Source organism: Cricetulus griseus (genome assembly GCF_003668045.3).
Source record: "Cricetulus griseus strain 17A/GY chromosome 1 unlocalized genomic scaffold, alternate assembly CriGri-PICRH-1.0 chr1_0, whole genome shotgun sequence".
Taxonomy (NCBI): Eukaryota; Metazoa; Chordata; class Mammalia; order Rodentia; family Cricetidae; genus Cricetulus; species Cricetulus griseus.
In genome coordinates this window covers 152,663,541-152,676,113 of record NW_023276806.1, presented here as the reverse complement: position 1 = coordinate 152,676,113, position 12,573 = coordinate 152,663,541, and the positions used below count along the sequence as shown (strand labels likewise).

The 12,573-nt window shown below is 43.8% G+C and overlaps 1 protein-coding gene across 2 annotated transcripts in view; it reads right to left on the bottom strand.

The window, feature by feature from the left end:
- Positions 1-12,573, bottom strand: part of Glt8d2 (glycosyltransferase 8 domain containing 2) — a 33,081-nt gene that overhangs the window by 3,660 nt on the left and 16,848 nt on the right. The window contains exons 3-10 of one of the 2 annotated variants that reach the window (XM_027392535.2): positions 12,431-12,523; positions 9,477-9,648; positions 7,254-7,371; positions 5,655-5,739; positions 4,853-4,965; positions 4,373-4,539; positions 2,730-2,842; positions 56-588 (exon numbers count right to left, since the gene is read on the bottom strand). In XM_027392535.2, coding sequence (XP_027248336.1) covers positions 419-588; positions 2,730-2,842; positions 4,373-4,539; positions 4,853-4,965; positions 5,655-5,739; positions 7,254-7,371; positions 9,477-9,648; positions 12,431-12,523 — 1,031 coding nt within the window. In that variant the 3' untranslated portion in view covers positions 56-418. Of the gene's footprint in view, positions 1-55; positions 589-2,729; positions 2,843-4,372; positions 4,540-4,852; positions 4,966-5,654; positions 5,740-7,253; positions 7,372-9,476; positions 9,649-12,430; positions 12,524-12,573 lie in introns of those variants that run through there. The other variant, XM_035450634.1, reaches the window with a different exon arrangement.

Below are 12,573 nucleotides of genomic sequence, written 5' to 3'. Positions count from 1 at the left end.
TTTTTTAATATCTGGATATTTTAGTTTTTAATGTTCATAAAAGACAAAACTGGCAAACTGTTAATAAAATTTTTACAAACCTGTAGCCAGGCATGGTGGCACATGCCTTTAATTCCAGTACTTAGGAGGCAGAGGCATGTAGATCTTGTTAGTTTGGGGACAGCCTGAGGTACACGGTGAGATCCTGTCTCAAAACACCAAAAAGAGGCAAGGGGTATAAAGGGCCAGTTCTAATTATCGCTTGAACTTGGAGAAGTTTAGTCTGCCTATTTGGCCCACGGCTCAGCTTGTACACAGTAGTTTGTCTCTTAATTGTAGATCATATATATCAGAGGCACTGTCCATAAAGAAGTGTTAGATAGGATACAGAGGGGCAGTTCCATTTTTATCCAGGGGACATTTTCAGGGTTGGAGCGTGTCATCTATTGTGATTGAGTTTAAAGATCCCTGCAGGGTCAGGAACAAACCAGCTTTCCCATAAGTCATTGTGAACACTAGGGAAATCCCAGGGTTTATGTCTTCCACTCCAGTGGAGTAGTTTAGCTTCCTGCAGAAAGTGCTCCGAATATCTTGCGTCAGGGTTCCAGCCTTCAGTGTGTGCAGAGGAAAATAGGTTTGTTAGTGAATACAGTTTATATGCAACATGGGATACAAGCTTACAGTAAAAGTTTCCAGTTAGCAGTCACATCTCAGCTAAGCCTCACTGGTGTGATACTACCAGTGTACACACAGCTGATAAAGTAAATACATCAAAGGGTTAGACAGTGAAGACAGCTTAACACTGCCACTCGTCAGAGTATTCTACAGTACTTCAAGAAAGTCATATAATTTATAAAAAAATCCATATTCTTGAAGAGTGGTGGTGGTGCACCCCTTTAATCCCAGCACTTGGAAGGCAGAGGCAGGCGGATCTCTGAGTTTGAGGCCAGCCTCCTCTACAGAGGAGTTCTAGGACAGGCTCCAAGGCTACACTGAAAAACCCTGTCTCTGGCGTGTTGTGGGGGGTGGGGGGACCGGTTACATGTCCTCTGCTGTTATGTTTCTTTCCATAACTGGAACTCCATTGAGTAGAGAAAAATGATTAGCTGGGATAATGATGTTCTGCTGCATGCCAGTGACAACAAAGCTGGCTTTTGTCACTCAGCACAGGTATGTCAGACAGCAGTTGCTATAGAGAATCTGGTTAGTCACCTCAGCCTGTGGTTACAGTTAGCAGCTTCCAGCCAGTCTCCACAAAGGAGCCCACATCTGGGAGGAGGCACTTGGACATGGAAGTCCAAGTGTCAGTGAGACATCTTCACCTCAGCTCCATGACACTGGTCTGAGATGAGAGTAACTTTTTTTTTTTTTTTTTTTTTTTTGGTTTTTCCAGACAGGGTTCTCTGTGTAGGTTTGGAGCCTATCCTGGCACTCGCTCTGGAGACCAGGCTGGTCTGGAACTCACAGAGATCCGCCTGCCTCTGCCTCCGAGTGCTGGGATTAAAGGTGTGCGCCACCAACACCTGGCCGAGAGTACTTTTAACTAAATTGTTTGATAGATGTAAAATCTTTCTGTTTAGACCCAAACTTAGTACATCAAATCGTTACTGTTGTTTTCCACATCTAAAACAAATTAAAACCAGATCACTAATCAAACCATTGCTATATAGGCTGACTTTACAGACCTTGCCTGATTCCAAACCTTACAGAGAAAATCGGGTTATTTTTCCCTGGAAGATAATGATTTTGCTCCCGAAACACAAAGTGCTTTTTCCTTTTCCTTTTTTGTACATGTGGGCATGTATGGAAGGCCAAAGTTGACATCAGCTTTCTAACTCAGTTTCTTCCCAGTATTGAAGCAGTGGTCTCTCACTTAAACCTAGAGCTTGCCAATGTGGCTGGTCTAGCTAGCCAGCTTGCCCTGAGAGCCCCGTCTCTGCCCCCTGAGTCCTGGGATTGCTGGCTTTGTTGGCTTTTGCAAGAGTCCTGGGGATCCAAATTGTTCTCATGCTTGCATGGCAAGTGTTTTTTATCCACTGAGCCTCAGCCCAGTTTCACACAACTGTTCTTACAAATATTATTGACCTCCCCTTTGGTGGGATTTTTGTATATGGAAATGGAGAGATTTGACTTAACAGTCAGCATTCAAGTACCAGCTATCTAAGGCCATTGTATGCCAGTACACATCAGAGTGCCAGCTATCTAAGGCCACTGCACACCAGTACACACCAGAGTGCCAGCTAGCTATGGTCATTGTATGCTATTATACACCAGTAAGTTCTGTCCACAATGTTCTGTAGAACATTGCAAAGTAGAAGTTCTATGCTAAGCGTTAGTCCATAAGCTTTTATTTTAAATAAATCTTTTGCTATTTTTAAATTTATTTTTGTTTCATGTGCATCGCATGTATGTCTGTGTGAAGGTGTCAGATCCCTTGGAACTGGAATTACAGACAGTTGTGAGCTGCCATGTAGGTACTGGGAATTGAACCTGGGTCCTCTTCAAGAGCAATCAGTGCTTTTAACTGCTGAGCCATCTCTGCAGCCTAGGTTCATAAGCTTTTCGTGAATCCTGAAATGTACCATCTGGCAACTAAAGATACCAGCTGCATTGCAGATTCTGAGCCTGAGGGTTAAGGAGGTAGCATGGCCAAGGTCACCCCAAGGGTTTGAGACCATAGGCTATAGGTGGCATGGTGGTGTGGTCACTGGGTACAGTGTGCTCTTCTCTTGCTTACTGGCAGTACTTACCCAGGTGCCTTATGTGCCACAGAGGGTTGATGGTGGAATACTTCCCGTGAAACACAATCAGCATTGGAGAGGTAGCCACTCCTCCTCCCAGGGAGCTGCTGTACAGGTTTTCTCTAAGAAATGAGATGGAAAAGAAGCATTTGGTCTGGATCCCTCACAAATACCAATGCTAATATGGCCCTTCAAAAAAAAGATGTATGGGTCTCCTCTGCTTTTCTAATTTTTTATCTCAGGGTTTTGTTAGACATGGTCTCATAGCCAGACATTGGTGGCACACAACTTTAATCCCAGCACTCGGGAGGCAGAGGCAGGCAGATCTCTGAGTTCAAGACCAGCCTGGTCTACAAGAGCTAGTTCCAGGACAGCCTCCAAAGCTACAGAGAAACCCTGTCTTGGAAAAAAAAAAAAATGGTCTCATGTCCTTGAAGTCCCTATGTAGCTGAAGGTAACTGAGTCAAGCCTATTGCCTTCACTTCCTGTGTGCTGCAATTGTAGACATGTACTATCCCACCTACCTCCCAATTTTTTTCTTATTTTTAAAATGATCAAACTTCAAAATGTAGAAAACCAGGAGCTCCCATACACATCATGTAGAGTCACAGTCTCCCATGCACATGATCCAGAGTCATGGTCTCCGGGTATATCACCTAACGTCCCACTCTCTCAAGGACATCCGGCCACACTCTTACGTGTGTCACCTAGATTCACAGTGTTACACTTGTTAACAGCTTGCCACTAACTCAAGGTTTTTGTGATAGGCACAGAAGATCAAATTCTTTATATTATTCATAACTACTAACAAGTTCAGTGTTATGATATATTAAGATACAGATAAAGGGGCTGGAGAGATGGCTCACCAGTTAAGAGCACTACTGGTGTTCCACAAAGGACCCCAGTTTGAGGTTCCCAGCACTCAGATAGTGACTCAACCATCTATGACTCCAGTTCCAAGGGATCCAACAACATCTTCTGGCCTCCAAGGATACCAATTATGCTTGTGCACAGACATACAAGAAGGAAGCAGAACACCATACACATAAAATTAAAAAGTTTTAAAAATGGGAGGAAAAATTGAGCCAGGTGTAGTGGTGCATGCCTTTAATCCCAGCACTCAGGAGGCAGAACAGGTGGATCTCTTTGAGTCCGAGGTCAGCCTGGTCTACAAGGCAAGTTCCAGAACAGCCAGGGCAGTTACAAAGAGAAACCCTGTCTCAAAAAGGAAAAGAAAAAAATTAGGTTCTATGAAATTAGCCTTAAGAGACTTTAATCCCAGCATATCAGTGGCAAAAGCTAGCCTGATTTCACAGCAAGTTTCAGGCCGGCAGGCCAGGGCTACAAAAAGCAGACACCCATAAGAGAAACTCAAAATAAATGAAGATTGCTCAGTGGAAAAGATTCAAGCCATATTACTAAGCAACTTACTAGGATATAAAAGGGAATGAATCCCTTACCTCTTAGCATCTCAATTCTTCAGATTTCTATCGTTTGGGAAAGAATTTCACCCATGCCCTTTAACTTGGTCTGCAGGTTCTATGAAAATCTGATCTCAGGTGCCTTTTTTAACTCTTGAGCTATGTAAAGATTAGCTGAGCCCTTTGTTTCCCAGCTGGGAACAATGGTGGCAGAGAAGCTCACACACATACTCCACATTCTTTTGCATCCATTTTTCCAGCTGCTTGGTGATGCGCTGGTGTTTCCATTCAGTCATGTTGGCGACAATCACACCAGGATTGAATGAGCAGGTGCTGGGGCTGATGCCAAGGTCCTTGATGGTCTTCTTCCGGTAGTCCAGATAGCCCATGTATGTGTTCTACAAAAGAACAGGGTGGAGTCTTCTGTTTCTGGAAAATAGTTATGTTCTCAGGGCTGTTGTGCACTATCTCTGGGCTTTTCTCTGCCACTAGCAGCTTTCCTTTGGTGTGTTTTGTTGTTTGAGGCAGGGTCTCACTTAGAACAGAGACTTAATGGTTACAGAAAATGGAGCCGCCCCATACCACCCCCATCCCCTGGAAGTTCCCACTGGCTTTGGATGGGGGAGATTGTGATCATCTGGAGTTGTGAGAAGGAATAGAGGGACAGGGACAGAGAAGGGTAAGGCAGGATTTCTAAGAGAACATGCACACCTGCAGTCCTACAAGTCGGTTGTTGTCTTGAGCGGAGGGCAAATCACAGTCATCCGAAAAGGCTGCTGCATGGCCCAGAGCCAAGGTGGTGTCATACAGTTCCTGGATGTCACCTGTGCTCAGAGGATCAGCAATTAAAACACAGCAAGTATCTCAGGGCTAGACAGAGCCTTAGCTTAATTCCTGACTTCAGTAAACAGTACAGGCTCAGCCAGGCATTGGTGGTGCACGCCTTTAATCCCAGCACTCGGGAGGCAGAGGCAGGCGGATCTCTGTGAGTTCAAGGCCAGCCTGGTCTCTAGAGTGAGTCCCAGGATAGGCTCCAAAGCTACACAGAGAAACCTTGTCTTGAAAAACAAACAAGCAAACAAAGAGTACAGGCTCCCTCTTTCCCCATGTGTGGTGGTGTTTTTAGGAACAGCGCATGCGCGTTGGGGAAGCCACTGAAATGTTAGGTCTGTGGCTGGTAGTTTTTGAATGCTCACCTTACCTGCATGTGGAAGAGCACACAACATGCACACACACAGCCACCTCAGGGGCACTTTAGTTCTACATGTTTTAGGAATGCAGAGAAGATGCTACCCGGTAATTACTGCAGACGTGGCAATCAGAGAGGGGCCCTCAAAAAGGCACTAGATTATCCAGAGAAATATCAAACCCTGCTTGCAAAATATGCCCAGTTTTACAACAATGCTGTATTCACTTTACAAAGTATTTGACGTCAACTAGCTACATGGAAAATGAAGGGAAAGTATGTCATTCTATTTTGCAAGGGTTCTTGGCAGTGAGTGAGTAAGTGTACCTTGTACAATGACATCGTCGTCCAAATAGATGACTTTCTCATGTTGATGGATAAGTAGTGGGAGATAAAATCGAACAAAGTTCAGCTGTTAAAACAAGAGAGACAGAGGAGGAGAAAAGCATATGGCTCAGGGTTGTGTGGTACCTACAAGCCGATTTAGCCCCAAGTATGGAATGGAATAAAACGGACTAAAGTGATGCCTTACCAGGCTTTTAGCACCCAATCCTCAGGCCTCTGGGGATGAGACCAGGCTGGCCCAGAGAAGCTCACCTAGATTCAGTCCCCACTCAATGTAGAAGTGCCCACGTCCCTTTCAGGGACAGTTGCAGTGGGAGTCCACAAAGCCCCCTAGTTAATCTTTTAGGATCCAGACTTCCTGCTTTCTCTACCTCCATCAATTAGATAACACTAAACTAATTAGCCTTAAGATATATTCTCTCACCAGGCATTGGTGGCGCACGCCTTTAATCTCAACACTCAGAAGGCAGAGGCAGGCGGATCTCTGTGAGCTGTGAGTTTGAGGCCAGCCTGGTCTCCAGAGTGAGTGCCAGGATAGGCTCCAAAGCTACACAGAGAAACCCTGTCTCGAAAAACCAAAAGAATAATAAAAAAAAGATATATTCTCTCTCTCTCTCTCTCTCTCTCTCTCTCTCTCTCTCTCTCTCTCTCTCTCTCACACACAACACACACACACACACACACACACACACACACACACACACCTGCTCTCCTCTTCATTTAGGAGAGGAACTCTTTATGGGGACTCCTATAAGAAAAATGACCCCAGTAGCTAGGAAAAGCATGGGTGTCTCCTAAATATGATGCCATTATCCCTGAGGCTCATAGGTGTCACACTGCTGGTCCCCTTGGCTTTTGGAAGAATATAAGCTAACTAATGATTACACACAGAAGATACAAGAGCTGAAGTGCTTCCGAGTGCTTTTTTGCCGGCCTCACTCCTTGGCCCACCTCCTGCTCCCACCCATAGCCATCTTCACACACACAAATGTAGTCTACATTTTTATGCCTTCTTTCTTTCCAATAGCTTCATCGTGCTTATATAAACCATCTTAAATCCTTCCTGGAGCAGGTGGCTGCTAAGTTATAAATAAGCTTTGTGGGGATCTAGCACTCATGAGTCTGAAATAGCCTATGTGTGCACCAGATGGTGTACTGGCTGCTTTTGTCAACATGACACAAGCTGGAGTTATCAGGGAGGAAGGAGCCTCAGTTGAGAAAAATGCCTCCATAAGATCCAGCTATAGGGCATTTTCTTAATTAGTGATCAATGGGGAGGGCCAGCCCATCCCTGGCTGGTGGTGCTGGGTTCTATAAGAAAGCAGGCTGAGCAAGCCATGGGAAGCAAGCCAGTAAGCAGCATTTCCCGATGGCCTCTGCATCAGCTCCTGCCTCCAGGATTCTGCCCTGCTTGAGTTCCTGTCCTGACTTCCTTCAGTGATGAACAAAGCCTTTCCTCGGAGCTGGCTTTTTGGTCATGGGGTTTCGCCACAGCAATAGAAACCCTAAGACAGAGGGCTAGGGCTCTATAGTGTACGTGAACTTGGGACTGTCCCCACCATGTGTGCGACTTTTACTCACAGGCTGTAGCAGCTCAGGCCTCGGTGAGTCTGGTCTAATCTTCCCCTTGAGGACTACAGGGTTGAACTCCACAATTTTGAAGTTTATTTCTTTCAGTTTAGAATGTTCGATCCATTTTCTAAAGAGATGACCAAGAACCTCTAGTACACACTTCAAATCCTTCCTTGATTTAATTTGCATGCTACCCCAGGGCTAATCTGTTCTGACCTTAGAGAGTTAAAATGACATGTTGGTAAACTGTTTCCATGCTATATAAATCCTTGTGATTGTGTCCCCTTGTGATCTAACTTTCAGCCTCCCCTCTCCCCACCCCCATCTTGTAACTATTTCTGCAAAGGAAATTAGCAAGATAGTAATATCCAAGTATATTCCCACATCCAAAAACCCTCCCAGAAAACTAGAGGAACAAGACGTGCTCCTTAGCAAGCAGCATCTGTACTTGCTAGACCAACAACTGCCACATGCTACTGCTGACACACAGATGGCATGCTCTGAGCCAAGCCTTCCTTGACTGTAGTCTAGTTCCCTCCTCTGTCTCTCAGTCCCCTCCTTTGCTCCACCCTGTCTCCTTTCCCCCACCCTCTCCCCTGCATGGCTCACTCTCACAGGGTGTATGTCTTTCATCTGATTCATTATGAGAATATAATGGTAGAAATAATTGAAAAACAAAGATGGCAATGACCCAAGCCACGAATGGCAACATCTGCTGTTGATTGCAGATTGGCAGAAGAGAGCTGGGGGGTCGATAGCTCAGCAGCAGAATTCTTGCCACTGTTGGGGAGAATGTGGCAGTTGTCACAAAGGCATATTTATTTGCTTGCAGTGATTTACTGAGATGTACAGTGGGTTTATACCTCCTACTTGTATTCTTCTTCAATGAGAACTGGTTTTAAAATGTTTGAACATTGGGGGAGGAGGAAGGACCAACAGCCAGGAACTGGGAGATAGCCCACTTTGTTGGCCATTTGTATCTCTATGATTTGTGGGATCTATTCTTTTTTGGTTGGTTGGTTATTTGGCTAGTTTGTGCAGCCCGGTCTGGTCTCTAATTTACAATGTTTTTTCCTCAGCCTCTTGAGTACTAACTAGAGTTTAGTGTTGGCTCTTGGTTGCTGTGTTGTTTACAGAGCTGGGGACAGAATCTTGGGCCTTGGTGTCCATTAGTATTTTATGCTCATTTTCCACTAGGCTTACATTTTTAAAATTTTTTTGCAACAATTCATTATAAGCCAAAATTTTTAACTAATCAATTTTATGGCTAATTCCATTCACTGTTCTTCATTATTCAGAAGTTCTTGCGTTATACAGACAAGTCTGTCAGCTTTTTCTTCTAATTTTTGGGCTCAGGGAGCTACTGTCCAAACCAAGATTACACCATTATCCTATATTTCTAAACACATTTAAAATTTGATTTTCTGTTGATTTCTTCTTACTCCAATTCATTTTTTAAATATGGCATGTTATAGGAAAAATAAGTTCAAAATTATAATATGACCTATAAAGTTGTATTATTGTAAGTTTATAGTTCAAACATTACAGGCCAAGTATGATTCAGTGGTAGAGCCTGTATTTAATCTGTGTGAGACATGTACTCAGTCTCCATCCCCTCCCCCCCCAAAATAGTGAGGATTATGCAAATATTTTCCTAGGTTAGGAAAACAGAGGGGAAATTAAAAAGAACAATTGTTTTCCCTTCTCTGCTGGCTATTGAACTCAGTTCCTCACACATGTATTCTATCACTGAGCTACACCCCTTCTCTGTTTTATTTTTTATTTTGAGATTGGGTCTCATAGAGTTGCTTAGGCTGGTCTTCCCTCTGTATTTTGGAGTGATCCTGCCAGCCCCACCTCCTGCGTAGCTAGGATCACAGGCCTTTGCCAGCCTGCCTAAGAAGAAATACTTGAAAGACTTTCGGGTAAGTTGCTTCAGGACTGGTTTTTTCTTTTTTCTTTTTTTTTTTTTTAGTTCACTGGACAGTTCATATCTCCAGAAATACCTATTGCCCTACTTAACTAATGAGGTTTTGCTGATATTTCCTCATCTAGAAACACATTAGTCAAGTCTCAAATAAACCCAGGACTTCCACTCAATAATTCTAATGATAGTCATAAATCTCGAAGAAGAGGAAGCAGGAGAAGCTGAAGGTGGTAAGGGCCCATCTAAAGAGAAAAAAAACGATTAAAAGAAAATATAACACTCCAAAACCACAGTGTACAAACTACCTTATTCGAGACAGAGTGTTCCGTAGTCCAACTACATAGAACACAATGTTAGCATCAGTGTTGCTGTGGATGCTGTTGATGGCAGCCATGGTGGCTCCCATCCTCCCTGCAGCCGCACAGATCACCACTGGAATCTCCTCTTCCATGTCCTCAGGGGACTCAGATTCATCATCTGAAAAACAAACAAACAAACAACAACAAAAAAGCAACCCATCAAAATCAGTGTCTCAGATCACAAGGACCACCATAGGAGAGAAGTCTGACTCCTAATCCGCAGTGCTGATGAGAATTGTTCTCCAACATCGAGGCTGGGAAGGACCATTCTCCAACATCCAGGCTCTCCTCCGGCCCTTGGACACAAGTGTGAAAATTTCAGCTGGCACACGGCCAAACACTAAAACTAATTTTACCATTCCCTTATGATCAAGTTGGATAATCAAGTTGGACAAATGGGATGTTGTTTAAAGTAATGAGTGCATCTGTAGGGTCCCCGAGTAATGCTCCATACCCTCCCTCCCTTGACACATATGATGTGGAAAACCTTTGATTGAAAATGCCTAAAGACATCAGAACCATAAGGTATGAAGGATTTTGACCTTAAAGGCTGAGGAATCCACATCAGATTTTCAAGAAAGATAGGGTAAACTTCTAAGTCTCTATTATTTGGGGGCTCTTTTTCAGAAGCCAGTACACAGCTGAAACACACAAAGAACTGCAGAGCCTCTCAGGCCCGCAGTCAGAACTCCCCGAGTCAGGACTGGTCTGGCCTGTACTGCTATGATGTTTCTGCTGCTCTCAGTCAATACTCTCAGGTGTTAGCAACAAGAGGAAGGAGTAACAAAGGGGTGTGGCTAGCGCTCATGATGAACAACTGATCCTTCTTCAGCACCAGAGGAGACAAAACACCATTGCTACCTACCATGTTACATTTTGGTGCCATGGTGCAACCTGCATTGTGAAGAATAACCTGAGTTTTATTAAACTTCATCTCTCTTTGCAGACAGTTTTACAAAACCTCTCTCACCTAGGTCCAAGGTAGTTCTAGCTGATATTTAATTCAATAAATACTTACTGAAACAAGTTACTAGGTATATTTTGTATAACTTACTAAACATTAAATGGCTTTTCCATCTCTTTATTTTTTTTCTATTCGCTTCTGCTTCTGCTACTAGAAAAAATTGTTTTCATGACATATTTCCTGACTTGAGAGAATCTCATAATATATTTTGAAGGAGAAAAGAATATAAAATTCTTAGCTGGGCATGATGGCACACGTGGAGGCAGAGGTGGGTGGACCCCTGTGGGTTTGAAGCCAGCTTGGGCTATATGATGAGTTTCTGGCCATCTGGGGCTGCATAGAGAAACCCTGTCAATAAATGAATAACTGAGACCCTTTGTGGTCTTTGATCCTAATGTGATACATATTCACCTACAAATTTATCTGTGTCTACTTAGGAAATTATAAGTGATTTTAATTTTGTTTGCATTCCTTACAGTTTTTCAAATTCTCTAAGTAACCATGAATTTTTTATAAACAAATAAAATAATCTTTTGGAGGCAGCATCTCATATAGCCCATGCCAGATTCAAACCTATGTACAAGGATGACGTGTTACCACACTTCCCAAGTGGTTAGATTACTGCATCCAGTTTAAAAAAGCAAAACAAAAACAGACTTGTTTACGGACTGTTCACTTAGCAGGAAGTTGTCACCATGCAGCCATGTGTGGTGATCTAGGTGATCTAATTGACTTGCAGACTTGGCTGTGCCGCTTCACCACTGGTAGTTCTTCAGCAATACCAAATACCTCTCAATTTCCTCCAGGAGAGAGAGGGGGGGGAAGGAGAGAAGAGGAGAGAGAGAGAGAGAGAGAGAGAGAGAGAGAGAGAGAGAGAGAGAGACTGTGTGTCTGTGTGTCTGTGTGTCTGTGTGTACGTGTACATAAGTGCAGATGTCCATGGATGCCAGAAGAGGGCATCAGATCCTCTGGCACTAGAGCTACTGATGGTTGTGAGTTGCTTACTGCAGATGCTGGGGACCAGCCTTGATCTTCTGCAAGAAGAGCAGTTCTCTTTACCTCTTCACCACAGAGCCTCTTTCCAGCCCTCTGAAGGGTCACTTTTCCTTCCTTCCTTCTTTCCATCTTTCCTTCTTCCTTCCTTTCTTATTTTTTTTTTTTTGGTTTTGTTTTGTTTTTCAAGACAGGGTTTCTCTGTGTAGCTTTGTAGACCAAGCTGGCCCCGAACTCACAGAGATCCGCCTGCCTCTGCCTCCCCAGTGCTGAGATTAAAGGTGTGTGCCACCACTGCCCGCCTGAAGGGCCACTTTTAAGGTTGAACTATTGGAAGCTGTTTACAGACTACTGGGAATGGATCAGCAAGAAGAGAAAAGGGGGCAATTCTCAAAGGCAAAATAAGGAAGAGGTTCTAACAGTACAAGGTACAGAGCAGTCCCTCAGGGTGGGTCCAAGAACTGAGAGTGCTAGCACCAACTTGGAGCTTATAAGAAAGGCAAATTTCGGGTCATCCTTTGTGGTGCTCAGCCTCTCAGATGGGATCTGGTAATGAGTTTTTGTTTTGTTCGTTTGAGACAGGGTCTCACTTTGTAACTCTGATTGGCCCTGAACTCTCTGTGTAGCCCAGGTTAACCTCAAACTCACAACCCTCCTACCTTAACCTCCAGAGACTGGGATCACAGATGTGTGTACCACACCAGTCCAGGTGTGTTCTAACAAGCCCTCCATGTGACATTTACATATGCTACAGTTTGAACAGCACTGATCATTCTGGAGCATAACCAAACTGCACCCTAGGGAAGATACTTATAAGCTGGCCCATGGGAATTAACCACATTGTCATTTGCCCCTAAACCCAACCACTGAAAGGATCCAGTGGGAAACACTGAAACCACCTTCTTTGGTGTCTTGCTGACAGATTCCATGTTTGCTTGCTCACCTGCTTCATGCTTGAGTACAGCTGTCTTATGAACTTTCTTGTACAGAATCCCACAAAGGGTTAGGACCAGAAGGAACAGCAACACTTGATTAACTGAAATAAAGAGGAAAATACATGACAAATTGATCAATCTCAAACATCTT